Below are 26,368 nucleotides of genomic sequence, written 5' to 3' on the forward strand. Positions count from 1 at the left end.
AACTCAGGAGACTTTTAAGAGAAGTGTTTATCCCTCAAGAAATTTGAAAAATAACAAGAGAGCACTCCCCTATTTGCAACATTAGGTAGGAAGGGTGGCAACGGTGATCACTGTCAAAATTAGTCATTGTATCATGCTGTTTAACTTAATGTTTTAGACTTGTAAATTGACACTATGCTCTTTGTATTCTCCATCCAACGATTCTCTTATGTGTTTTGTCAGCTATCGTGCACATCAACAGTAAAGTCATCCACAATTGAGTTACACATCTAGCTATTGTTGTTATTATATTGGGCGAATTCGTATCATGCTTGCGTCGAATCCTACATGGCATTCACTGGACAAAAATTGAACGTCTAAGCATAATTAGTAAAGGAGACTGCTCCCTCTATTAATTATGGTCTGAGGCAGGGAAATTGTTACTAAGCGGACAACATATATGCTCGGGGGATTTAATATAAGAATTTGTGAGTATTAGGGAGAGAAAGTCTAGTGATATTATGGGTTTCTTGAACTCAAATTTCAGTTTAGGGGTGCAAGTCATTCATTAGTCCATAGTTAATAGAGGGAGCTAACTATGATTAGTCAGTGGAAGTCGTTTGCCATTTCTTCGTTAGCTGTTTGGGGATGGCTGTGACCGATGTATCTCTTCTTCTCTTTATAGTATTGCAAAGAAGCCACGAGAAGCTTTTGATGTGCGCGGTATATAAATATTATTGTTATTACTCTACGGACTGACGAGAGAAGTATTTTCAATCTGTCCACGAAAAATATAGCTTAAATGCCAGAGATAATAGAACCCACCGAGTAGCCTTATGCTCAGCGAGATATTTGGTTTACAAAAGTGAGGTACATATTGGAAATATCTTGGACATGGCTGTGAAAAGGTCCCTGCCATCTTGTTTGGAGAGATGGAAAATAGGGTTCTTGATTCTGTGGACAATGTTGTCGATGGTTCATTGGATGTATATCATCATCAGGATGTCACATCGAAACTGAAAGAATTCAATATTGTCTGGGGGTTTTGTATCTAGTGTCATTTAAAGTGACAAGAACAGTCAGAGTTACAAAGAGAGTGACGGTGTCACTGGAGGCGAAAAAGAGGGGAAATAGACAATGGGATTGAAAGGGAGATTTACGGTGCTATTGCCAGTTAGATAAACAGAGGTAGTGACAGTGACAATGAAAGAGACGGCGCCACTGACAATGGCCGAGACAGTGTGAGTATTCAAAATGACAGTGTCTAACGACGATCGCTGGCCCATTTTCCCAATCTCTTTGCCGCAGCGTTCATTGAAGGTCGAGCTTTTGGCTCGGCATCTTCATCTCCGAGATCTTCAACCCTGGAGTATTTGGTCGTGTCATAAGATCCCATGTCGAGCAGGTGCAGACATGTCTAAAGGGGTAAACAATAAAATAGGGTTATTCATGAGCGTCACAATGTTCTCTAACGTCAAGTCAAGTAGAAAATGAAAATGACCACCTCAAAGTACAGAAAGGACCCTCGCTTTAAAGACACAGAAGGTTGGGCAGAGAAGGTAAGTAGAGGGAATGGCGGGAGGGATGGAGATTGATGGGTTCGTTGGCACGAGAAATCTTTGCGTGCTTTATGTTTAAGAGTGTTTTTGTGTCAAAAATCAAATAACATTGATAGACTAAGACAAATAGGAAGAAACGTTACACTAGCAGGAGCCTTCGAAATGAAAGCTTAAACCACCAGAATTCCCGCAAGCAGCCCCAATAGAAGTCAGATGAAACAATACAATCCCAAATCACTTCAGTTCATCAGTTAAAATCGGTGGTCCAGGAAGGGTTAAATAATCACTGAACCCTAAGTTAAGGACGTGTTCAAATCATGCTACAAACCTCTTCACGAAGGTAGGTATCCATTCTTTTGCGAAGGTTTTCAAAGGGAGGACGAAAGTCGGGGTTAAAATTCCAGCATCTTTTCATTATAGCATAACTGGAATTAAGGAATGAAGGTAAATACAGGATTGTGTTTTAATAATTAAGTGATAACCATCAACCCAGAATCTTGAAGCCTTTGCCATATAATGGTTAAATGTTAAGAAATGTCTGGCTAGAACAACGGGATATTGATATTTTCAAAAACTTTGAAAGCGAAAAGAAAACCCTTAACAAAACCAACTAATGGCCATTGTTAACTTTTTTCATTTAACAGAGTTCAATAACGAGAGGAGAAATCAGATTAGAGTCAAGACAATGTTTTTCCACGAAGGAGGAGGGGGGGGGGGGGGGGGCAATTGGGGGATTTAAAATGAACCACAGTGTTTTATAACTTGATGAAGCAAGACTCACAGTTTATCATCGACATGATCGGGCTTTGGAAGGTTGTAGCCACGTGTGACCTGTGCAACTACTTTGCCTTCTGACCATCCGTCATAAGGAATTCCTCCTGTAAATGAATAAAAAATGTGCCTGTGATACTCCAGAATATTTTGTTAAAAATATTGAGATTTAAATCAGAGAGATTCACTTCTAGTGCTTGATCAGAGCATTCGAAAAAGAGTGTTTCCTAACCTGATACTTATTGAAATTGATGACCAATTTTCTATTACGTAATTGGTAAGAAACGGGAGTTGTTTGTCATTTTAAAGTCGCACAAAAAATGATACCCGTCTTGTGTGATGGTAAAAGCGAGGAAAGTCCCGAAACAACAGAGATTGAAACTTCGACAATCTAAGCATGAGTCATCAGTGAAGTCAATTTTGGTAAGACAAATCTATTTGTTACAACTCATCAAACTAGCGTCGACCAATGCAGTCTGACAGGCATTGACAATGACTTTCGAGTTCCACATACGATACCTACAATTGACGGCCCGGAGGTATAAATATTTGTTATTTTGTTATTGAACATAGTTTGACTTACCAAGGGTAACTATCTCATACAGAACGATTCCGTAAGACCACCTGAAAAATATTTCAAAACAATATTGCCAAGTGAGAGTTGTGAAAGATAAAAAGCCCAAGAGATGAGCTTCTCAGTGTAAGACTATACGTCATACATACACGTCGCTCAAGGTGGAAAGTCCAGCAAGATTTCCCAACAAAATTTCTGGTGCAGTCCATTTAATTGGCAGACGGCCCTGCAACGACAGTCAGTGCTATCATACCGGTTTATTAGAAAGGACATTTTGCATGCAAACAATCGTAAACACTACGAATTGTTTGGCACTTCAGGTGGGCGGTACACTCCTTCTAGGACTTTCGAGTGTCAAAATTTAGCAGTTGTCATAAATTTAAAACAGTAAAGTCAACCAACTCAGTTGCTGTGGCATAGCAAAACGTGGGACCATCTTTGCAGTGAAGGCGAATTTTAAACAGAGTTAGTGCTAACCTTAGGAATTTTTTTGCGAGTGGCACTGCAAAAAAGGTAAGACAAAAAAGATCTTCTACCTTTTTGGCATTTCCATGACCATATTTGAAGTTTTGATATGCCATGCCAAAGTCGGTCACTTTGCACACATAGTTGTTATCAAGGAGGACGTTTCGAGCTGCCAGGTCACGATGAATTATCTACCAAAAGAAAAAGATCCAAAATGTAAACCAGGGGAAAGATTATGTAGATGTTTGCATGGTTTTACAATAAAATTCAACCGACAGAAAAAGTTACAATCATACAAACTCAACTACTTTATTACATAACGTGTAATAGGAGCGACTCAAATAAACAATACTGACAGTAATTATCCTCAGTAACTTACTTAAGCCCTCTACAAACTACAGTGTATATCTTATCTCGCCACTACCTCAATTTCAGAGTTTCCTGCTAAATTCCATGAGATGAAAAGTCTTCCACAGCAGCTCTCTCTATCTTAGTATAGCGTTCAGACAGGCGGTCTTTTCCGACAACAGCAACAACTCCTACTACACGACTGAGTCCTTATATACATTTAAAAAGTATTCCGGAACATTCCAAAAGCTTACAATACAAATATTTCGGTAGTATTACATCATAACCACAAAACCTAACAGAATATTCTAGAGGGTTCAACAGAAAGTTCATGCAAGTAAGTCCTCTTGATACTTATCCATATCAACGGGCGGTAAGAACTATTGTTCCTAGGGTTTTCGTTACAGACCAAAGAAATACCAAAATCACTGTGACATCAGATGACCCATTAACAATATTAAAAGAATCCTTGGCCTTCAGAAACATTCATAATGTCAAACCTGCTTTCAAAAATGTCGTTTAATTTAGATTTATCGATATTCAAGACAATCAAAAGGTATAAAAATTCTTACTATTTATCTGAGGCAAAATTGAATGTAGTAGCATTTTTTTTACTTACTCCCCTTGATCCAAGGAATACCATACCAGCGGCGATTTGTTTGGCAAATAGCACAAGGTCGTAGTTGTCCAAATCTTGAGCTCTTCCTTCTCCAAGATAATACCGATCCTTAATTCCTCGGCACTTTCTCATGTAACCAAGCAGGTCACCACAAGGCAAGTATTCCATGATAAGGATTGGATGAACTTAAAATAACGCACAAAAGGAAAAACAAATCCAACAAAAACAATTAAAACAAACAAAAGTAACAATCTCATACTCAGTCAAAATGTAACTGCATATACCAAGAATTATGCCTTAAACTGAATATATACCTTGTCTGGTAACGCAGCCAATGAACTTCACTATGTTGGGCTGATTGCTTTCACCAAGAATTTTTCCCAGCTCGATCTCTCTCATCAGACATTTTCTTCCTTCCTCCCCTGCAGTGGCTACAATAAAAACGATATGCTTTATAACGAGGGAAAAAACTTATTGACGAATTTTCTCGCGGTTAACAATAGAAAACTTTGAGTAAGGATTTAGACCTCACATTTTAGGAGGTCTTTGAAGCTCAGTTTGTGGCGCTCACACCTGCGAAAATGGAACTGATTAGCGATCAAATCCTTTCTTACTATTGAAGCACAAGCTTGCTATCTTAAAATGCTTCATTTCTTCTGAAACTTTTATTTTCGTTATTATTAAAAATGACTTTGCATGAATCTCTCAGGGTGCCTTAGTTGACCCGTGATAAGCAACCATTGGAAGTGCGAAACAGGCCACCCTTGGCTGTAAAGTATTTATCTACGTGATTTGAGGAGAGATAGTTAACTTGATCTTACGTGTGAAGCATTTAGCAGCAACTGTGCGATTTCCAGGCCTCCCATTTGGAGAACTAAGAAGAGCTCTCCACACTGCTCCAAATGCCCCTCGCCCAATGACCTCTTGAAGCAGAACACGCTTCACTTCAATCTCCCATTCATCCACTTCTACATTCAACAGTTCCATCTCAACTGCCTCCCCTTGATTAGGACTAAATATTATGAAAATCAGTTTCTATTAAAATCAAAGTATATGTGATCAAGAAAAAACAACTAAGGAAAAGTTTTGAGTTTCTAAATTAATTGACCATTTCTTTAGTCTATGGAATAAAAATCATTCTGAAGTTGGCAAAACCTTTTCTTCACCCTCGCGCAATGAAAAATTATGAATGAATGAAATGAAAAATTGGAATGGAAAATGAAATGAAAATGGAAAATGGAATGAAAAATTATGAATGAATTTGACCTATATTTTACCTCTACGAAAAAGACGCGAAGCATTTTACTTCAACGGGTCACTTTTCAGACTTAAACGTGATAACCTGCTGAGAGACTTTTATTTTCAGAGAAACAAGGATGGAGGGAAACGGCCATCTAGTCGTATTTTGAACTTCTCGATTTTTCGGAGAAAGAAAAGCGCAATAGAAGTTTTGATAAAATTTTTCAACAGGGTTCAACAAAAGGATCTTTTAAGATTAATTAAATTAATTACGAAATTTTTCAAACATCGACTGATTCTCGATATTTATGGCCAGTGGCTCTTAACATCCATAATGGAATGGTTGACATGACATAAGACCCCAACTTCAATGTGTTTTTTAGTCAAATACATTCCAATTTACCGAGTAGAGGTAAAAGGTAAACCAATTAACTTACAGAGCCATAGCAGTGGCTGTAGTTTCAGATGATAAATCAAGAAAGAAATAAAGAAGGAAAAATTTCTCCTTAACTTGAGTATTTCAATAAAAATGTTACGCACTTAGGTTGTGAAGGGAGTTTCTACAAAGCAGTTAATAACAATAACAATAATAATTCATTATTAATGAAATCAGTGGTTTACTCAGAATTCTTTGTGCCATGAAGTTCAACGGTTTATGGTAGATTACAAATCAGAAACAATAAAAACATGCCAATAGTAACCAAAATGTTTTTTTTCTTCTGCAAACCGAGATGATATTAATACCTACCTAATAGCAAAATTAGAGAGAACAATTAGAATATGGAGTGAAATAAAAGTAAGCAGAAACTAGTCCAATTTTTGTTTCTGACACAACTGTTCTCTGGAAAAGTTACTAAGAGCAAGATATGAAGAATGAGTCTCACCTGTCCTTCGGCGCTTCCAAAAATACCAGCATACGAGCAAAATAACAATGACAGCAGCCATTGATCCAACAATATAATACCACACCAGGGATGGACTCCTCGCAGCTGTTGGTATAAGGTAAACACAAGGTCATTAGCCAAATGACAAAGCTAGCACATGTGATCATGATAATGGAAAGGTTTTTACTCAGTATTACCCATCCTCCCTGGATTCTGTCTTTTGCTAGAGTTTCTCTGGCTCATTTTTATCAGTACTGGCTCATTTACTATTTCATGGCAGACATTCCAAGAAAGGTTAATCAAAACTATGGTGTAGAAAAAATAACAAAATAACCATAAAGTGAAGTCTGTTAACAAGCAAAGTGGCCTATCAAGCCGGCGCTTAACTCTGGTTCCCATAGCATGAAGCTCTCAGGAGTATTTCTACTCCCTCCTGCTAGTCCATTGCAGGGTTACCCCCCATAATAGTGACAAATAACCTGCTTTTTTGCAAACTGGATGAAGAACAATTCCCATTACCCAGTAGGAAACAGATAATCATGATGATACTGCAAACGATTATACCGGTATCTAAAATTAGGTTCTACTGCATGTAAGAGGCTAAGGACCCAAATCTTCATTCGAAACTCATACTTACCATAAAAAACAATAACAACCACAACAATGGAAAAAAAAAGCAGCCAACAGCATGATTAAAGCAAAGCAAAACTTTCAGGTTACATTTAAGTTGAAATATTCTTTGATGTTAAATAATAAATTGTTTTTAGGACACTACAATAATGCCAGCTTACAGTTGACATTTATTGTTACATTAGAGCTGGCCACATTTCCTAGTCTATTACGAGCTTCACAGGAATATACACCACTGTCCTCCTCCACAACCTTTGCAATATGCAGGTAACCTTTTTTCTCTTCAAATTGCGTAAAGATGTCCTCTCTCTTCTTTATTTCCTCTCCATCTTTTTTCCAAGTGATATTTACTGTTGCTTTGTTGACAATGCAAGTTAACCTAAGCTCATCACCTGAAGTGAGGGTTGGATATGGTTTTGGACTCAATTCCACAGTTGGTTTTTCTGTGTAGAAAAAGAGATAATGTGCATGTATACGAATCTTGATTTTTTATGGAAAAAAAAATACGTTACTCTCAGTACCTTAGTAAGGCAATTATCATGGACACGAAGCAATCCAAAAGTGACCCCCTAAACAGAATTTCCAGGATGCTTCTAAGTAACCCCAGACCCAGCCCTTTGTTGCTATAAATAGTCTCATGACATGTAATGTGCCATTCAATGTTACAAATCGTTGTACTGATAAAAGTCTATTGGATTAAAATTATCACAGTGACCATGACAAACGGTCAAAGTGATCATATAAAAAAGTTATCTCAAACAATTGTTTAATAGCGTCTGCGTAACAACTAAGCTTCCCACAACTCATCACAGTATTTTTCCCAGATACCTTCCACCCAAGTTAGTATTTCAACTCTTTGACTCAATTTTCTTGGAGAATTTCCAGGGGTATCAAGACTCTATCTCAAAACAATTATTATAAGAATCAGTGTTAACACACTGTCAGTTATTTTTGGTCAACCTTCAGACCAGCCAACATTTACACCTCATGTTTTACCTATTAGCAGGGAAGATAACATCAAAGAAGAAAGAATTGTATACTATTATTGTTAAAGGGGATCCATCACCATCATTACCCTAATGGCTATTAAGTTTCAATAGCTACTGTTACCATTATTAAACTCATCATCATCATCACTGTCACTAGTATCACTATCATCATTATCATTATTATCATTATTATCATTCGACCTACCAAAAACTTGAAGTGTTGCAAAAGAACTTGTTGTATTAGCTTTGTTTTCTGCTGTGCACTCGTATGTTCCTTCCATTTCTTTTGTTGTTTGCAGCATTTCTAGGAATGATTCCACAAATAAGTCTCGCTCAAAATTGCTTTGATTAATACCCGATTGGAGTTTACCGCTATTAAATGTCCACATTACTTTTGGTGTTGGAACACCTGAGGCACGGCAAGTAAAGCTGACAGGGTCTCCAACAATAACAGATTGGTTTACCGGAGACAATAAAATCCGAGGAGACACTGAAAATAAAAAGAAGACCATGATCTTCAACCAAGGTTCTTAAGACACAACCAAATAACCACAACTAATTTGGCAGTAATTAGATGTAAGAGTAAATTTGGAGTCCCCTAACTACACATATTTACAGAAATTATTAAAAGAATCACCACCACACAGTGAATGGGAATTAAGGTCAGGAGGATATTATGAATATTTCGAATGAGTAAGCTTCCCTCAACCCTGAACGATAGTATTAACATGAAAAGAGTAATTTAGTATATTATGTACATAATACTTGAAATATCATGAAGTGTGCAAATAAAAGTCAAATTTAAAAACAAATGAATAAACTTCGTTTGTAGAAATCCTATTTAAATATCTAGCTTAAACAAAAGCATGTTAAAAAATTACAGGTACTGACTGGTCAGACCACAGCACCGGGGGCTACGTTCCCTACTGTGCACTCTTTGTGAGAAGTTCTTGAGTTCTTTAGCATCCCCTTCCTAACCAGTACAGAGAAGATGAGGGAGACAGGGCCTACAGTCTATTGGCCTTATCCGTGAATACTAGAATGTCTAACTATTCACTAACATCATAGCACATTCAGCACATTCTCCTAGGTTATTTAAAGATCCTCAGTGGTGGTACGGTCTAAGATTGAACCCTCGACGTGACGCATGGCAGTTCAGGGCTCTACATCATAAGCTTACCGAGTGCAGTTTGTAAATATTAATAAAGTTATTTTGATTTACCAGTAACATCAATCCAGAAGTACAAGTTAGCTTTTCCAGCCAGATTTTCAGCAACACATTCATAGAAACCTTCATCATCAAAAGTCAAGTGGTTAATAATTAACGTGTTGTTGTTGCCAAGAACTTCTCCATTTCTGGTCCAGTTAACAGATACTGGGGGACTGCCCTTTACAAAACAAGGTGTTGTAAATGTGGAGTTCAATGTAACTGAACGATTCTTGAGTCCAGAATTTAACTGTGGTGGAACTAGAAAGTAAAATTTTAACAGGTACATTGGTATCTCGAGCTTGGATGTAAACACTGCAAACAAATAACAAGTCAGCAACTTTAAGAATTTCGTTCTGCAGGTGCTATGAATATGTTACTTAGTTGACTCAAGATTAAAAAAAACTTTTGTCATCTCCACGCCATTTACCTGGGACAGGGCTATGGTCTAGCAGCACCTGGTGGCCCCTGGTGCCTTACTTTTGCTCTTGGGTGACTCAGGAATTTTAGTTTTTTCATAAAAAGCATATGCTAGGCACCCTGGATTTCACAGTTTCTGAGCACTGGGCTCTCTTCAATTTGTCTTAGAGCATAGCCTTGTGGGACATTTGACTTTCCATTTATGTGAACAGGAGATACAAGTTTTAACTCATTGCCAGAGCAGGAAACATCCGAAATTTGTATTTGTATTTGTATTTACGAGTATTTATACAGGGTGGCCCAGTTTAGCAGATAGCTAGTTTAAATGGGGCCCTGTGAAACCCACCCATCTCACCCCAGGGGAGGACATCCATCACACAGTAATCTCGTGCGTGGGAAATTAATGTCTCCTACCCCAACCCTGCAGGAGACGGGACCTCCATTTATTTCTCCCTATCCAAGAAGAAGACTAGAATATCTAACCATTTCTTGATGTTTTAGTAAGGTAGCATATTCTTCTCAATTATTTTAAGACCTTGAGTGTTCGTTCGGCCGGGGCTCGAACCCTCGACCTCCCACACAGCAGTCCAGCACTCTATCCATTGAGCTAACTGGGAGGCCGTATTTCAAATTAAAATGATGTTCTCATCTTCAAATTTTTTACCAGTTTGTTTCTCTTTTGTAACAGGATCCTTAGTGTTGTGTCGCTCACATGACCTGAAGAGGTAATGACACGGAGCGAGGAGCGAGGGATGTCGATTGAATTCGTTTGTTGTTAGTTATCTTATATGTGATTAAAGGGACGTAGTTACGGACAGAATACAACACTTAGGTTTGGCAAAAATATGCCCCAAAGTCTGAAAAAGGTTTTAAACAACTTTAACTTTGTGGTTATTCAAAATTCTCTTGATGGGCTCTGTAACACCCCAGATGTAAGGAATAACAGCAAAACCAGTCACTGGTTCCTTCTCATCACGAGTGTTACTAGTTGCAACTGGTTTCAGGCAGTTACGGAGAAATGTTTTGGTAGAGCCATTTGTATTTGAGTATATCGGACAGATCAAACGTCAGTTTGGTCTGAAAGAGCATCAGAAAGTGGTCTTCTTTTGCCTATAAGAAAATTCAGCTTTGTTGGAGCATGTTTGAAAAGACTACTAAAAAAGAGCATGTATCATGAAAAACGAATGACATTAAAGGCAAATGATGGACAGCACAATAATGTTAGCTTACGTTTGACAATTATCGTCACAGTGGAGTGGGCCAAAATGCCTGGTTTGTTGCGAGCTTCACAGGAATATTCACCACTGTCCTCCTCCACAACCATTGAAATACGCAGAGAACTTGTTGTCTCATTCAATGTCGTATCAATTACTGCCCTTGCTTTTATTGGGTCTCCATCTTTTTTCCAAGTGATATTTACTGTTGCCTTATTAACAATGCAATTCAATGTGAGCTCTTCACCTGGAGTGAGTATTGGATGTGGATTTGGCCTTATTTGAGAGGTGGGTTTTTCTGTGTTAAAAGAGACAAGTTTCTGTTAAGTCTAAAAAAAAAACAACTTCACTCACAATATCTTAATTAGTAACATATTTATCATGGACACAAAATAATCCAAAAGCAACCCTCTGAATGGAAATTATAAGTTGTGAAACTTGGCTTCGAAAAAATATTTGTTTAAACTGTATATAGGGCCTCCTGATCAAAATGATCAGAGCTCCAAAAAAAAAAAAGTCATAAAGAGGTCACCCCAAACAGTTGGTGAATGGCACATGTGCAAAGAATAACCATTCCCCGAATCCATAATTGCACAGGATGCCTTAAACCCAAATATGTAGCTGCTTGCACTGGCTTTCTTGTCTTAGATGATTTCCAAAAGTATGACTGAGAATCAAATGCAAAACAATTATTACAAAAACCAGCCTTAACAGGTTCTCAGTTATTTTCTGTTCCACTTTTAGACTTAAGTCTCCATTTCTGAGTATAATATTTCATGCATCAACACAAGAGATAAACTTAAGAGAGGAAGGTGTCATAGATTATTGTTACAGTGGATCCATAATTGTTAACATCATAATCATTCTTAAATTCATGATTAAACAATCATTATCATTTTCATTAAAGAACCTACCAAAAACTTGAAGTGTTACTGAAGAACTTATTTTATCTGCTTTGTTTTCTGCCGTGCACTTATATAGTCCTTCCATTTCCTTTGCTGTTTTTGGCATTTCCAGGAATGATTCCACAAATGAGTCTCCCTCAAAATTGGTTTGACTAATACCAAATGGAAGTTTACCACCAGCAAATGTCCAGGTCACTTTTGGTGTTGGAACACCTGAGGCATGGCAAGTAAAGTTGACAGGGTCTCCATCGATAACAGATTGTTTTACTGGAGACAATATAATCTGAGGAGAAACTACAAATAAAAAAAGAAGACCAATAATCTTCAACCAAGGTTATCAACTGAAGATACAATTGGACAACCAGTCCTGGTCATTTTGCAGTAGTTAAATGTGAGATCAGATTTTAGAATCCACTCATTACATGTATTAATTTTTATGGGATAAGAGACATTACCTTGAATTCATACTGTGCATGAGAATGGATAGAAGATATATCACATTTCTACTGTGTAAGTTTCCCTACCCCCAAAAGATATGATTTACATGAGAATATTACTTGTTATCAACATAATTAAGGTGACTTTCCATTCCTTTTCTAGATATCAATATTGGTGAGGTAATCAAATCAAAGACAAATGAATAAATTGGGCTTGTGGAAATTCTATTTACAAATATTCAACACAAAAATAAAGCAAGCAGGTATTTAAGTTTCTTCACATTTGATAGTTAACCAGTTTCTTCCTGTCAAGCCAAATGCAGTTCCAGAAAGGTTGATAAACATTCAAAATGCTGAGGTTAATTGGAATTTGACTTACCAGTTACATCAATCCAGAAGGTGGTGTAATTTTTTCCAGCCACATTTTCAGCAGCACATTTATAGATACCTTCATCATCAAAAGTCACCCACTTAATGACTAATGTGTTGCTGTTACCAAGAGCTTCTCCATCCTTGGTCCAATTGACAGAAACTGGAGGATCACCCCTTACATAACAAGTTGATGTAAATGTGGAGTTCAGTGGAACTGAATGATTCTTGAGGTCAGGACTTAAACGTGGTGGAACTACAGAACGAAGTTAAAAATAAAATTAAGTTATGACAAAAATTACCTAACAATCTTCACAGACTTTTTGATTAGGTTATGACCCATTGCTCTAGCCCACAACTACCCAAATGGCAGCTGGGTAATATGACTCAGCTATAGGAAACTACATCTTGGAAACAAGGACCTAACTTCTCAGTTTATCAAATTGGTAGAAAATTTTTTTTTTGGAACCTGTGAAATGGCAAACCAGTAGATATTCCTCGCTCATGTATCAAGCTCCTGAAATTAATTACTAACCCCTAACAATTTGTCCTCAGAGTCGTTACACAAATGATTTTGCACAGCTATAATCAGCAGTACACACTTATCATTTCCATTCGGAATTTGAGATTTAAAAGTTTTATTTCCACAATAGTAATTTTTTACGGGATAATCTTCACAGGGAGTTACATTGCAAGTATTGTTACCCATGACAGACTCTTTGATCTAAATAAGATATGATATCTTCTCAGGGAGTTACAATGCAAATATTGTCATGGCAATATTGAACTTAACTTGAGAATAATGGGAATTAAGCCAAGAGAGTTTCCCAGCTCACAAATCAAGCTCCTCATGTTAATTATTACCCCTTCTCAAATGGTTAAGCTTTCTTAACCGTTTTCTTGACAATTCAAGAACACTTCTAGGTGGAGAGACAGGGACCATGCTTAAGTGAAGACTGTCACCTCAAGGATATTGCAGAATTATATATATTTCACGGTTAACCAGTACCACAAACACACTGTATGTACTATGTAGATTTGGAGTTTGAAATTTAAAAGTTAATTTAGGTTGACAAATGTGGACATGTTAACCGAATGGAGAGCAGTATGTATGAATGTATAGGTACTGTTGCCTCACCCAAAACAACACAATGATACTTGCCACCCCTTGAACTCATGCAGAGATATTACTCCAGAATCCAACAGGCCACAGTCTATACAATTAAATGATGGAACTGCAGTTTTAAACCTAAAAACTTACCTTTAACTGTAATATAAATATTTCCAGTGGAACTGCCTCCACTATTTTTTGCTTCACAGCTGTACAGTCCTGCGTCTTCCTTTTTTATATTATCGAGGGAGAGAGACCTGGTGTTTCCTTTCAATGTGTTATTCTTGAGCCAGGTTATCTGTGGCTGAGGCTGACCTTGAATGATTTTACAAGTCAAAGTCACATTGTCTCCTTCTCTGATGAGATTGCTTGCTCCTGAAACATTCACCTCTGGTCGAACTTTGAATAAACAAGTAAAAAAGTTCAAACAAATTGGCATGGTCATACACACATAACATAAGTCTCCTAGAAGCCAGTTATCTTTTGGGTTTCTACTTTCAATCTACAAAATGGACAATGCATTTTGACATGACTAATTTGAATAACCAGATGAAGTTAATTTTTCAGACAGCTAAAAACAATAAATGCATGGATTACATAAAATGACCTTGCAGGAATAATTATATACAATATATATATATGGCATCATCAGGGATAAGAAAATATTCCTGATGATGCTGTTAATCGGGGAAAGCTCGGATTTTTAAAAACTTTTACTTTTTAAAAAAATATTCCCTGATCATGCCATTGACTGGCGAAAGCTCGGATTTTTAAACATTTTACTTTCTACAGCAGTATAAGGCTAATTATTCGATTAATTTGTATATATTTCAACATTGCTGCTGAAGGACAACAAGAACAGATTATTGACCTTACAGGATTGGATATTGGCAAAAATTAAAGACCTTACACACACACACAAAAAAGAACAATGCCAAAGATTGTTTTAAACCTCAATAAACTAAATGAAGAACCCATTTTATCAGCAGCATTTACATGTTGTAACTGCACTACTTTAGGGACTAAATTCTCAATTTTTAAGACAGGTAGAAGGGTGTAATGATATAATTAACCAACTATAGTTTTAGATTTTGCCAACGCTTCACTCACCTATAACAGACACATGTATGTTCTTAGGTGTGCGTGTGACCCTATTTGGTCCTTTATTCTGTTTCATGGTACAAATGTATGTTCCGTTGTCTTCAGGTTGAACAGGATCAATGTGTAGACTGCCACTGGGAATTTGAGAAAATCTTCCCCCATTAAGCAATAAATTTCTTCCTTGTTTGCTCCAAGTTATCTGTGGACGTGGTTTTCCCTCAGCGTTACAGTTTATAATTCCAAATGTGTCTGCAATAAGGTTCTGCTCATCTTGAGTGTTTTCAGTGAATCTTGCTGTTGGAATAAACAATGAGGACAACCACTTACCAAAATTGTGGCTGCATTGAAGGAAATTGTCACCTAGTCTGTACTGTGTGTCTATAATTATGCTGAATGCTGGTCACATTTACTGTTATTTTAACATACTCCAAAATTAAGGCCTTCTCAATAATTATGTTTAAAAGCATTTACCTACCATTAATATAAACTGTGTAATACTGAACATATTCCAATCTGTGGCATTCATATGTTCCTCCATCAGACAACTGCACATTTTCTATGACCAGCTCACCATCTTTTTTGGTCTTGACCCTCTCAGAAGGAGAAGTTACATTTTGCATCTTTTTACCATTAATAATCCACATTGCAAAACTGGTTTTGTTAAGTATTGAGCAGTGAAGATTTTCATGGCTACCAATATCAAAGAAAAGTTCCTTTCTCCCCATTACTTGTTTGTTCTCTGAAAGACATTTTTTCAAATACAACAATGATAAGTTCATTCTGTTTCAACTTTTTGGTGCTTAAGCTAGCTAGAGATTGCAAAACTATTAGTATCTTAATCCTTGTTGTAAACACTGTAAACAAGTAACTGGTCATGTTCAGGAATTTTCATCTGGGCATTATAAATACCTTACTTACTTGGTTGACACAGTGCTTGAGAACCTTTGCCATCTCCTTGACATTGACTTGGCACATGCAACTTTCCATCAGAGCGGGTGCAAGATGCAAGTTCTACCTCGTTTCCAGTGCAAGAAACATCAAACATTACAGTAGTAATGTTCTCACCCTCTACGTCTGAGCCGATGAATTCAGCAAGAGCCTCTTCAAAGCCAAGTTGACGACAAATAACTTTGACATCATTGAAATCCCATCCATTGGCACATATTTTCCCCCATTTTCCTTTGTAAAATACTTCCACTCTTCCACCATACTCTACATTTGCACCATTCAAGCGAACAGGAACTTATAAAGTCACAAAATATTGAGAAATTAGTGAAGGTATGTTAATTATGTAGTCAAGTAAGAAAAAGATTGAAAATATGGGTAAAAGAGGGAGATGGCATGGTTATAGACAAATTTAAAAAGTCAAGGTGTGACCAAACAGGTTAAGATATCCAATATGGTTGTAGGGATTCTTTGATAGGCAGTTGTCTGGGTATCCTCTTTGGGCCTTTATTTATGTCTTCAGTTACAATTTAAATTAATCTTACAAAACAGTCAAATTTTCTTTCTTTGTGATATTTTTAATAGTAAGAGCAATCTTTGTGAAAAAGGCTACCACATTATTACTGATCAAAGCAAGAAAGAATGTTTTAGTGAGGTCTATCACCTCAAATAGTGATCAAGTCTATAGGTACCATGCAACTAGAATGGGATGTAGAAGACTAAAGCAGATCTGACTGCAGAGTCCAAAATGCATAATTGATCATTACCTTTGCACAATTGCAATTTGTTTGAGAAGTGTTCTCCACATTTTGTCAGAATGGTGGTGCAGTTGTAGTTAATAGATATCTCTGATTCATTGTCACTGTCTTCATACCATCTTCCATAGTAACTGCTGTTAGAGTATCCCATTGCCATGCACATCAAATCTTCTTCAGCTTTATTCCAGTTACTGACGCAAAGCTTTTGCCAGCTGCTGTTTGAGTAGATTTCCATTGTACCAACTGATGGGTTCCCCTCCGTTGTAAAGCGCAGTGGAAATTCTGATGGAAGAAAATAAAACACAAAATTGCAAGTCTGTTTTAAATAGCCTTCTTAATACATTCTACATGTTTTAATCGTTATGCGAATGATTCCCTTAGATAGGCACTCAGGTTCAAATGAATTCCAATTCTAGGTGTAGATGTCTAGAAACAATCACTAGCCCAAGGCAAAAACATATTAATTTATAGTGCTAGCATCAGACATTATGTATTTCAACAAGAAACTGAATATTTAAACTGAATATTAATTTATACTGCTAGCATCAGACATTTTATATTTCAACAAGAAATGGAATATTTAAGAAGTAATTTTCAAGAAAATTTAGTGGTAAATGCATATAAATGATGACACCAAATTAAAATAGTACAAACATTTGCAAGACATAATGTATGGGATTGGATGCTAAGACAAAACAATAAAGATGACGATCCTGATGATAATAATAGGTGTGAGAATGATAATGATAACATTAATAATGACTAGAATTTAAATATTCAAGTTTCAATGTAATGTTAATGATAATTTTGGAAAAGGTGAATCTACTATGAAGTAACTTAAAAGGCAAAGGCTTTTAAAGAAATTATCCATTAAATATGGGGTTCAACAAAGATTACACTCTGATGTCTGTATTTCCATAAATACTGCACCATATAATTACAATTCACACACACTGATTTCACTATCTGTATGAGTTACCTTCACGACAGCTGGACATGTTGTTACATTGTCTAACAACTGCTCTGCTCCCATCACAGTTTTCCCTGCCATATGCTGGTTCTGGATTAGAACATTCTCTAAACCTTATCTGTATACCACTGACTGTTTTAGAGCAGATACTCCAAGCACTCCACTCATTCCAACCGCCATTGACTGACAATGTTTCAATAACAAGCAGATGAGAAACAACTCCAAACTTTGCCTCCGGGAGAAGACACTGTGATTACTTTGTTTTCCGAAATTATGATTTATTACTTTGCCTAGTCAACATTTTCATTCTAATAAAGAGCAGGAAAAAATTTAAAAAAAACTTAAAACACATATATCACTGAAGAAATGTCACGTAAATTATTACCTCTGCCTCAGGGTTAATACACTTTTTTTAATTGTTACAAGATTGTTGGTAATTTTTAGTTTCTCATTTCAGGGCCCCTGATAGAACGCAATGTTGCAATTTGGAACAATCGACCTCAAATCGTATCCAATCACACAATTCATGAAAAATCACATAATTCAAAGAAAATTGCCAAAATTCCACAAGCTAAACGATTAATTATTACTTTATCTCCAAAAATCCATTAACTATCATGGTATCAGAGGTTAACATGATCAACTGACTAAATATGCTCTACAATGGAGAACTGCTTGCCAATTAGCAAATACTATGCATACTGCTAATTCATTCATGTATTAAATAAGAGTAAGGTGAGAAAGGAACTTGGATAGACGCATTCAATGAGGCACGAGGAAATCTAGGCAGTTTGGCATTTAAAATGAACAACTGCCTGCCCACCAACATGCAAATGACATATATATATATATATATATATATAGAAAGTTTAAAAAATTGCGAGGATGGACAACTTCTGACGTCAAAAATATAAAAAATTTTAATAAAAAACGTTTAGGTCCAAGACTTTCTTCAGATATTTACTACTTTTGAAATAAAAAAAGAGAGCATTCAAGAAGATCAAAGTGCTAATGATTACGTAATTACAGATAACGACTGATGAACTGGTGCTAATAAAAAGATAACAAAAAACCTAATTACAAAGAAAGCAATGAACAAAATACAAGAAACAAACCCTAAAAACCAAGAAATAAGAATACTAAATATGTTAAAATGAGTGGCGTAACCAATTGCAAAGAAGCAATGCGGTAATTAAAAAAAGGGGGAGGCCCACTTTTAACTACAACTGTAAACCGTAACAAAATCCCAAAACAAGGCCTTTGGAGCCTGAAAGGGCAAATTAGCAGCAAAATCCCTGGAGGGGCCCTTAAATGATACTAATCACAATAAGATCCCTTGGCAGGGCCTCTGAGCCCAATCCACACCTCAAAAGGGCCGACAAAATCCAAGAAAAGGGCCTTTGAACGATCAATTAGTAGCACCTAATATAAGATGGAAAATTAATTATTTATAGCAAATTCTATTTCTTGAATGAAATTCCTTTCTTTTATTCAAACCATGGGGTGCCAAACAGAACAACTGAGCACTCCAATAAGCCTCTTTTGTGATTAAAAGCCTATCGATCTCTTCAGAGAACAGAAACCGTCTGACGATCGCAGCGCAAGCTGCATGAAACTCAGAGTAATGGTGAAATGATCTTCCTGTCATTAATTTGTAACAGATACATATAATTATAATTATATATATATATATATATATATATATATACTGCTGATTCATTCAACCTTTTTACTGTATCAAATAAGAATAAGGTGAGAAACTTTACCAAATCAAAATATCAACATAAATTATAGTAAAAAACATTGCAACTAATGCACATTAAGAGCAGATCCGTGCAAGAATCAAACAAACTCGCAAATCTTCGGCAAAGCTGAAAAAAATCAAATTCACTCGCCTTTTGCATATAGATAGCCTTTAGTAAGTATATGAAGGCAAGAGTACCAGATAACCCCATACATTAATTATGCATTCAGACTAGTAAACTATGTTTTTAAAGTTTTGTCATGAAAGACAAAGAAGTGGAATGCATAATTAATGTTTGGGGTTAAATGGCACTCTTTCCGCTTATGAATGCCATGCAGTTTTTTCCTTGAAATATCTGTTAATTCCTGAGAAAAATGATGGAAGCCATTTTCAACTAAGGCACAATTTGGCGATCCCAAGCGTGTGCAAATAGGGTGGAAATTAGTCATGATTCACTTGACTTACTTGTCAAAACTGCTTTGCTAGAAAAAGCCATCATAGTTCCAATTTGTTTTATAACTTGCCATGGTCTAAACAACATGATTTCCTAAATGAGACGTATTCAATGAAGGAAAAGCTTTAATTCTATTTCGATTTACGAGCACATGGCATCGCTTCACAACCAGAACAACAAACGTCGGAGACTGGAACGAATACTGCCCAGTCTCTACAAATACACCACACTAAACATTAGATTTATCTGTGTATTCAAGAGCAGTAAAGAAGTTATGGCTCTCCCATGCTACGTAAAACGGTAGGTGAAGAGTGACAATAATTTTGAGCATGTGCCTTTGATCAGAATTTCGTAAGATTAAGAATGACAATACCTGAGTTAACAATCTTTCAAAATATGTAAATTTTACTTTGTGGAAAGGAATGTGGGATTTTTAAGAATTTGTTGAAAATCGTCAACGAAATACCTAAAATCACGCCATGTTATGTATGCATGACCATTAACAAAAACAAAATCGTTTTTGTTTTAGAAATCATGGCAACTCAAAAAGCGTAAAGAACAATGCAAATATACTGACCCCAGCTGGGATATGATATTCTCGAATTTTCAAAGTGCTTCATTTTACCGTTTGGTTAATTTCATTTGTGAGGTTTATCATGAACAGAGAACCGAGCCCGCCGCTGCAGCCACAATCAAAACCCGCTTAGTTTTCAATGAATTCTTCGTAGCTCACTTTTCACATTTGTACTCTTTCTACTGTTAATACAAATTTTCTGAAAATTCTGAAGCAAACCATAAAAGGGCTGACAATAAAGCCAACCAGTTCAAGCATGTGTTCCCATGCGGTTTACCGTGGACCATTTTGAGACTATATGTAAATTACGTCTTGCTCACAAAGCACCACAAAATTTGCATATCAGGCTGAGCAAGAATTTGTGACAGTAATTGGTATGGATAAGGTATTCTCAATGGCCAAGATTGGGTCTTTTAGCCATATTGTGTCTCTTTTCTTTTGCTTTTGACAATCGTTGTTCCAAAGTTTTCAATCAAATCAGTTCAAAACAGGAAAGAGATCTCGATGGTTTTACCTTATGTAATTTGCGTAGCGCAACATTATAATATGATAAATTTGTGAACTGCTGACTATACACACAAAGTATTGTCTTTCTTAAATTTAGAATTTTTATTTAGTTCACGTGGGAAAAAAAACATGCACTAATGAGGTTAATTTGGTTACATAAAATTGAGGTGTTCGATTCTGCAAAAGTAAGTAACAAGAAAGATAAATTCTTGGTAAAATAGTTTATCAGCAATCTAAAGAGAAATCTGCTACCCCAAAGTAATGCATTATAGAGAAAGACCACATACTTCCTCTCCCCCCCTCCCCACTCCATGAACAAATTCAGCTGTCACTCCAGCTCGTTTGGCCTCTATGCTAATTTAATTATAAATTCAAGCGAATCAAATTTACATACAGTCTATATATGTATATGAGCACGATCCTTCGCAGTAAAGCACTATTTGAGCAATAGTGAAAATCAGACCTGAAAAAAATTTCAGGCCTGTACGGGATTCGAACCACTGACCTCTGCGATACTAGTGCAGCGCTCTTACCAATTGAGCTAACAAGCCAACTGAGAGCAGGCCATCAAATTAATTTGACATAAACCCGTAGATGATAAATCAAACAACAACAAACATATGAAACATATGTGTGAACTGCGGTTATGAGACGTATATGAGCACGATCCTTCGCAGTAAAGCACTATTTGAGCAATAGTGAAAATCAGACCTGAAAAAAATTTCAGGCCTGTACGGGATTCGAACCACTGATTCGAACCACCGTACAGGCCTGAAATTTTTTTTTCAGGTCTGATTTTCACTATTGCTCAAATAGTGCTTTACTGCGAAGGATCGTGCTCATATACGTCTCATAACCGCAGTTCACACATATGTTTCATATGTTTGTTGTTGTTTGATTTATCATCTACGGGTTTATGTCGAATTAATTTGATGGCCTGCTCTCAGTTGGCTTGTTAGCTCAATTGGTAAGAGCGCTGCACTAGTATCGCAGAGGTCAGTGGTTCGAATCCCGTACAGGCCTGAAATTTTTTTCAGGTCTGATTTTCACTATTACTCAAATAGTGCTTTACTGCGAAGGATCGTGCTCATATACGTCTCATAACTGCAGTTCACACATATGTTTCATATGTTTGTTGTTGTTTGATTTATCATCTACGGGTTTATGTCGAATTAATTTGATGGCCTGCTCTCAGTTGGCTTGTTAGCTCAATTGGTAAGAGCACTGCACTAGTATCGCAGAGGTCAGTGGTTCGAATCCCGTACAGGCCTGAGATTTTTTTCAGGTCTGATTTTCACTATTGCTCAAATAGTGCTTTACTGCGAAGGATCGTGCTCATATACGTCTCATAACTGCAGTTCACACATATGTTTCATATGTTTGTTGTTGTTTGATTTATCATCTACGGGTTTATGTCGAATTAATTTGATGGCCTGCTCTCAGTTGGCTTGTTAGCTCAATTGGTAAGAGCGCTGCACTAGTATCGCAGAGGTCAGTGGTTCGAATCCCGTACAGGCCTGAAATTTTTTTCAGGTCTGATTTTCACTATTGCTCAAATAGTGCTTTACTGCGAAGGATCGTGCTCATATACGTCTCATAACCGCAGTTCACACATATGTTTCATATGTTTGTTGTTGTTTGATTTATCATCTACGGGTTTATGTCGAATTAATTTGATGGCCTGCTCTCAGTTGGCTTGTTAGCTCAATTGGTAAGAGCGCTGCACTAGTATCGCAGAGGTCAGTGGTTCGAATCCCGTACAGGCCTGAAATTTTTTTCGGGTCTGATTTTCACTATTGCTCAAATAGTGCTTTACTGCGAAGGATCGTGCTCATATACGTTTCATAACCGCAGTTCACACATATGTTTCATATGTTTGTTGTTGTTTGATACAGTCTATATAGTCGGCTCAATCAGTGTTTTAATGAATTTTGTCGCAAAGAACACCAACATGTCGTATCAAGCACACAAGGAATACAAATTGCAAAGTTTAGACGTTTTCAGGAGCAGCCATTTTTATTGAGCTGCATCATAAAGTGGCGATGCAGATGTCAAACTTACAGAGACCCCAGAATGAAGAAAACGGCAAAACAGACTGAAACTCCGGACTTATATATATATATACAGCTAAGAATATCATATTTGAGTTATGGTTATTATATTTACTTTCAATTGCTATATGCATCGGAGTCGTGTTAATTCTTATTATATCAATGCCTTGATGGTCACAAGTACACAACAGGATGGCTGGATTTTTTTGTCTTTCTTCATGAATTTCAAAAAATTGTAAAAAATTCCAAATTCATTTCCCCAAACTAAACTACACATAATTTATTCTGAAAGATCATCAACTCTAGTATTATCATTTGTAATCTTACAAAATTCTTAGCAAAGGCACATGCTAAAAATTATCATTGTTTTTCGCCTACTGTTTTATGCAACACAGGAGAGCTATAAGCTTTTGACTTGAATGCTGGAATCAATCTAATCCTTATGAAATCACGGTGTTTAGACAATGAAAAGTTGTACAATAACTTGGAACTGTGATAGCTTTCTCTAGTGCAGTTTTTCTGATACACGAGTTGAGTGAATCATGACCTATTTTAAACCTGTTCAGTGTAGCCAAATTGATCCCAGGACTAAAAACGAAACATTTCCGTTTTTTCAGAAGCAAATAACTTTTTTAAGAAAATAAACTGCACAACAATTGTCTACTTTCTAAAGGCTACTTGTATGCAAAAGAACAACTAATTTTAGTTTCTTAACTTTGCCATACAATGTTTGATTTTTGCACAGATTAATGCTCTTAATATCTAGAAAATCATGTAAATTGGCTAAAAAGGGGATGGAGCACCTTAACCTCAAAAGTTAGTGCTCATAAAGATAACAGATGGCTGGCATAACACTGATTACTCACTCTTCTTACCTGGACAATGATTTGTGTTGCAAAGTTGGTTCATGTGACTATCTCCTCGGCAATACTTTCCAGGCCACACTCGCGGTGGATTGGTACAGCTGCGATATCGTCTCTGCGATCCACCACCGCAAGTTACACTGCACCTCCCCCATGACCCCCATGAGGACCAACCACCATCAACTATCATCAAATTAATTAACATGATTAACAGTTTAACATGACTATACTGTTTGTCCTTTTAACTTTGGAACCAAATCAAACAAATGTAAGGATTAAGTTGGAAAAAATAAACAGTCAAAGACTGCACTTGGCTACAAGCAAAGCACAATTTTTATACCATAAAAATAACAGGAGGTTGTTATTATAATACCACCAGAAAGAAGTGTTGCAGCATATTTAATTTGTCTCACATGTTAAATAAAAAACCTGCTTCACTCCATATGTTTATGACATTTTCATTATATTAAAAGCAGGAAAAGCTAAAAAAAAATTGAATCACAAATTATTTAGGAAATGCCACACAAATGATTACTTCTGCTTGGATTAACACACTTTTATCATTGTTACAATAACTTTGGTAATTTTTAGTTTCTTGTTTCCTTTTTTATAAAGCTTAAATTTTTTCATTGTCTTGTTTTGGTGGATGGGAGGTATAAAACACTGAGTACTGACTCTCCCTTAAACAGTTATACATGTTGCAGCATGAGAGTTGGTCTTTGTTAATCCCTTCCACCCCACTGTAGGGAGGGACTGGTACAACAAAGCTCTCCTCTTTGTAATTCACCCCTACAAGTTACATTGCAGCTCTCCCATGTTCCCAAGGATGACCAGTCACCATAAACTATCATTATATTAGTGGTTGACAAGATCAACTGATTAAATATGCTCTAGGCAGTTCTGCAATTGAAATGCAAAACTACCTGCCAACATGCAAATGACATAAAAATTATAATTATATATGTACTGCCAATTACTGTTAGAGAATAAGGTGAGAAAGAAACATTAGCTTAATACCAAATCAAAATACCAGCATATAGTAAAAAACCTTACAAATCCTGCACATTAATATCTGGAAAATCATGTAAATTGGCTAAAAAGGGGATGGAGCACCTTAACCTCAAGAGTTAGTGCTCATAAAGATAACAGATGGCTGGCATAACACTGATTACTCACTCTTCTTACCTGGACAACGATTTGTGTTGCAAAGTTGGTTCATGTGACTATCTCCTCGGCAATACTTTCCAGGCCACACTCGCGGTGGATTGGTACAGCTGCGATCTCGTCTCTGCGATCCACCACCACAAGTTACACTGCACCTCCCCCATGACCCCCATGAGGACCAACCACCATCAACTATCATCAAATTAATTAACATGATTAACAGTTTAACATGACTATACTACCTGTCCTTTTAACTTTGGAACCAAATTAAACAAACGTAAGGAATAAGTTGGAAAAAATAAACAGTCAAAGACTGCACTTGGCTACAAGCAAAGCACAATTTTTATACCATAAAAAGAAGAAGTTGTTATTATAATAACACCAGAAAGAAGTGTTGCAGCATACTTGTCTCACATGTTAAACAGAAACCTGCTTCACCCCACATGTTTATGACATTGTGTGGCTCCAGAAAATATCCATACCCCCTCACGGAAAATCATTGGAAATTCTGTGGGGGAAGGGGGTTCAAGGGCAGTAATTTCCGAGGGGTAGGGGGTTTCGTGGGAACTCCTTTTCCAAAGGGTGATGAACCACGTACTAAACATTGAATGCAACATACGATGGATCTGAAGTGCAAAAACATACTCACGTACGTTGCTTGAAACAAAAGTCAGTTCTCCTGGCCATTGAGATAAGGTTAACATTAAAAGCTTTAATGTTCCTGTTTTTCTTTGAGTTAGCTAGCGCTACAACCTCCCAAAGCGGCTAGGAACGGAGTCAAATAGACTTTAAGCATACCCCGACGGCTACGGCAACGAGAACATGGAAAAACAATAAATCTAATTGGCAGAACAATAGCCCAGCACGTGGGTATTAAAACTTTGTACATTTCTTAGCCGTTCTTTGCAAAACAACAACGTGAAATCACCAAAATTTGCGTCGTTTGCGAAGCGAAACCGCGGCGGCAAATTATATTAATTTACATTTGGAACTCCACGCTACTTTTATGCGTTATGTTAAGTTTGAGGTCTGGCGCCCTATGAGACGGTAAACACATGCAGCCATTTTCGAAATTCTAACTAAAAGTAGAAACTCATTTTCTAATCGACGTCTTCCGTGGCGTTGCCGTCCTGACTGCTTAAAGTCCCATTATCATTGTTCACGGTTGTTGGAGTACTTTGGTTCCCATTTCTTGCTCGACCTTCAAAATGCCCGGCTACCTAGCTACTAGAGCAAATCGTGACGATGTTTACGAAACCTGGTTAACATGTGTGTGCTTGTGAAGTTTTCGGTCTTTAAATAAGAATCAACCTGAAGAAAGTGACAAAATGTGTAGACAAAGGAACCTTGTAAGTTTCTGTTTTATTTACTATCGTTTACAAAGTTGTTTAAGCGAGTGAAACGTTCTCATCGGAGTTAGCACGAAAACGTACGTGGAACAGTCGACGTTTTAAATCAGTTTAAATTTTGCAACCCAGATGTTTAAGCTTATAATCTTACATAAAAACAACACGGAT

The 26,368-nt window shown here is 36.7% G+C and overlaps 1 protein-coding gene across 9 annotated transcripts; it reads right to left on the bottom strand.

Moving 5' to 3' along the window:
* Positions 1-107: 107 nt before the first annotated feature.
* Positions 108-25,699, bottom strand: LOC111346246 (fibroblast growth factor receptor 1-A-like). 9 transcript variants are annotated; one of them, XM_088739645.1, is made up of 26 exons: positions 24,873-25,043; positions 23,700-23,870; positions 17,504-17,677; positions 16,534-16,806; positions 15,740-16,063; positions 15,297-15,560; positions 14,831-15,115; positions 13,871-14,119; positions 12,620-12,865; positions 11,813-12,097; positions 10,915-11,196; positions 9,280-9,525; positions 8,263-8,547; positions 7,461-7,511; positions 6,636-6,743; positions 6,439-6,543; positions 5,992-6,007; positions 5,137-5,327; positions 4,630-4,746; positions 4,316-4,500; positions 3,420-3,539; positions 3,033-3,109; positions 2,893-2,933; positions 2,320-2,416; positions 1,867-1,963; positions 108-1,396 (listed from the first exon to the last, which is right to left on the bottom strand). In XM_088739645.1, exons 1-26 carry the CDS (start codon positions 24,904-24,906, stop codon positions 1,244-1,246), a joined length of 4,476 nt encoding a protein of 1,491 aa, XP_088595771.1. In that variant the 5' UTR covers positions 24,907-25,043; the 3' UTR covers positions 108-1,243. The 9 variants fall into 9 exon arrangements, 8 of the variants coding, with proteins under 8 accessions (XP_088595771.1, XP_088595769.1, XP_088595767.1 ...); XM_088739643.1 differs by having other exon boundaries at positions 7,341-7,511; XM_088739641.1 differs by having other exon boundaries at positions 7,230-7,511.
* Between the last annotated feature and the right edge of the window lie 669 nt (positions 25,700-26,368).

The sequence above is a fragment of the Stylophora pistillata genome, chromosome 11 (genome assembly GCF_964205215.1).
Source record: "Stylophora pistillata chromosome 11, jaStyPist1.2, whole genome shotgun sequence".
NCBI classification, from domain to species: domain Eukaryota; kingdom Metazoa; phylum Cnidaria; class Anthozoa; order Scleractinia; family Pocilloporidae; genus Stylophora; species Stylophora pistillata.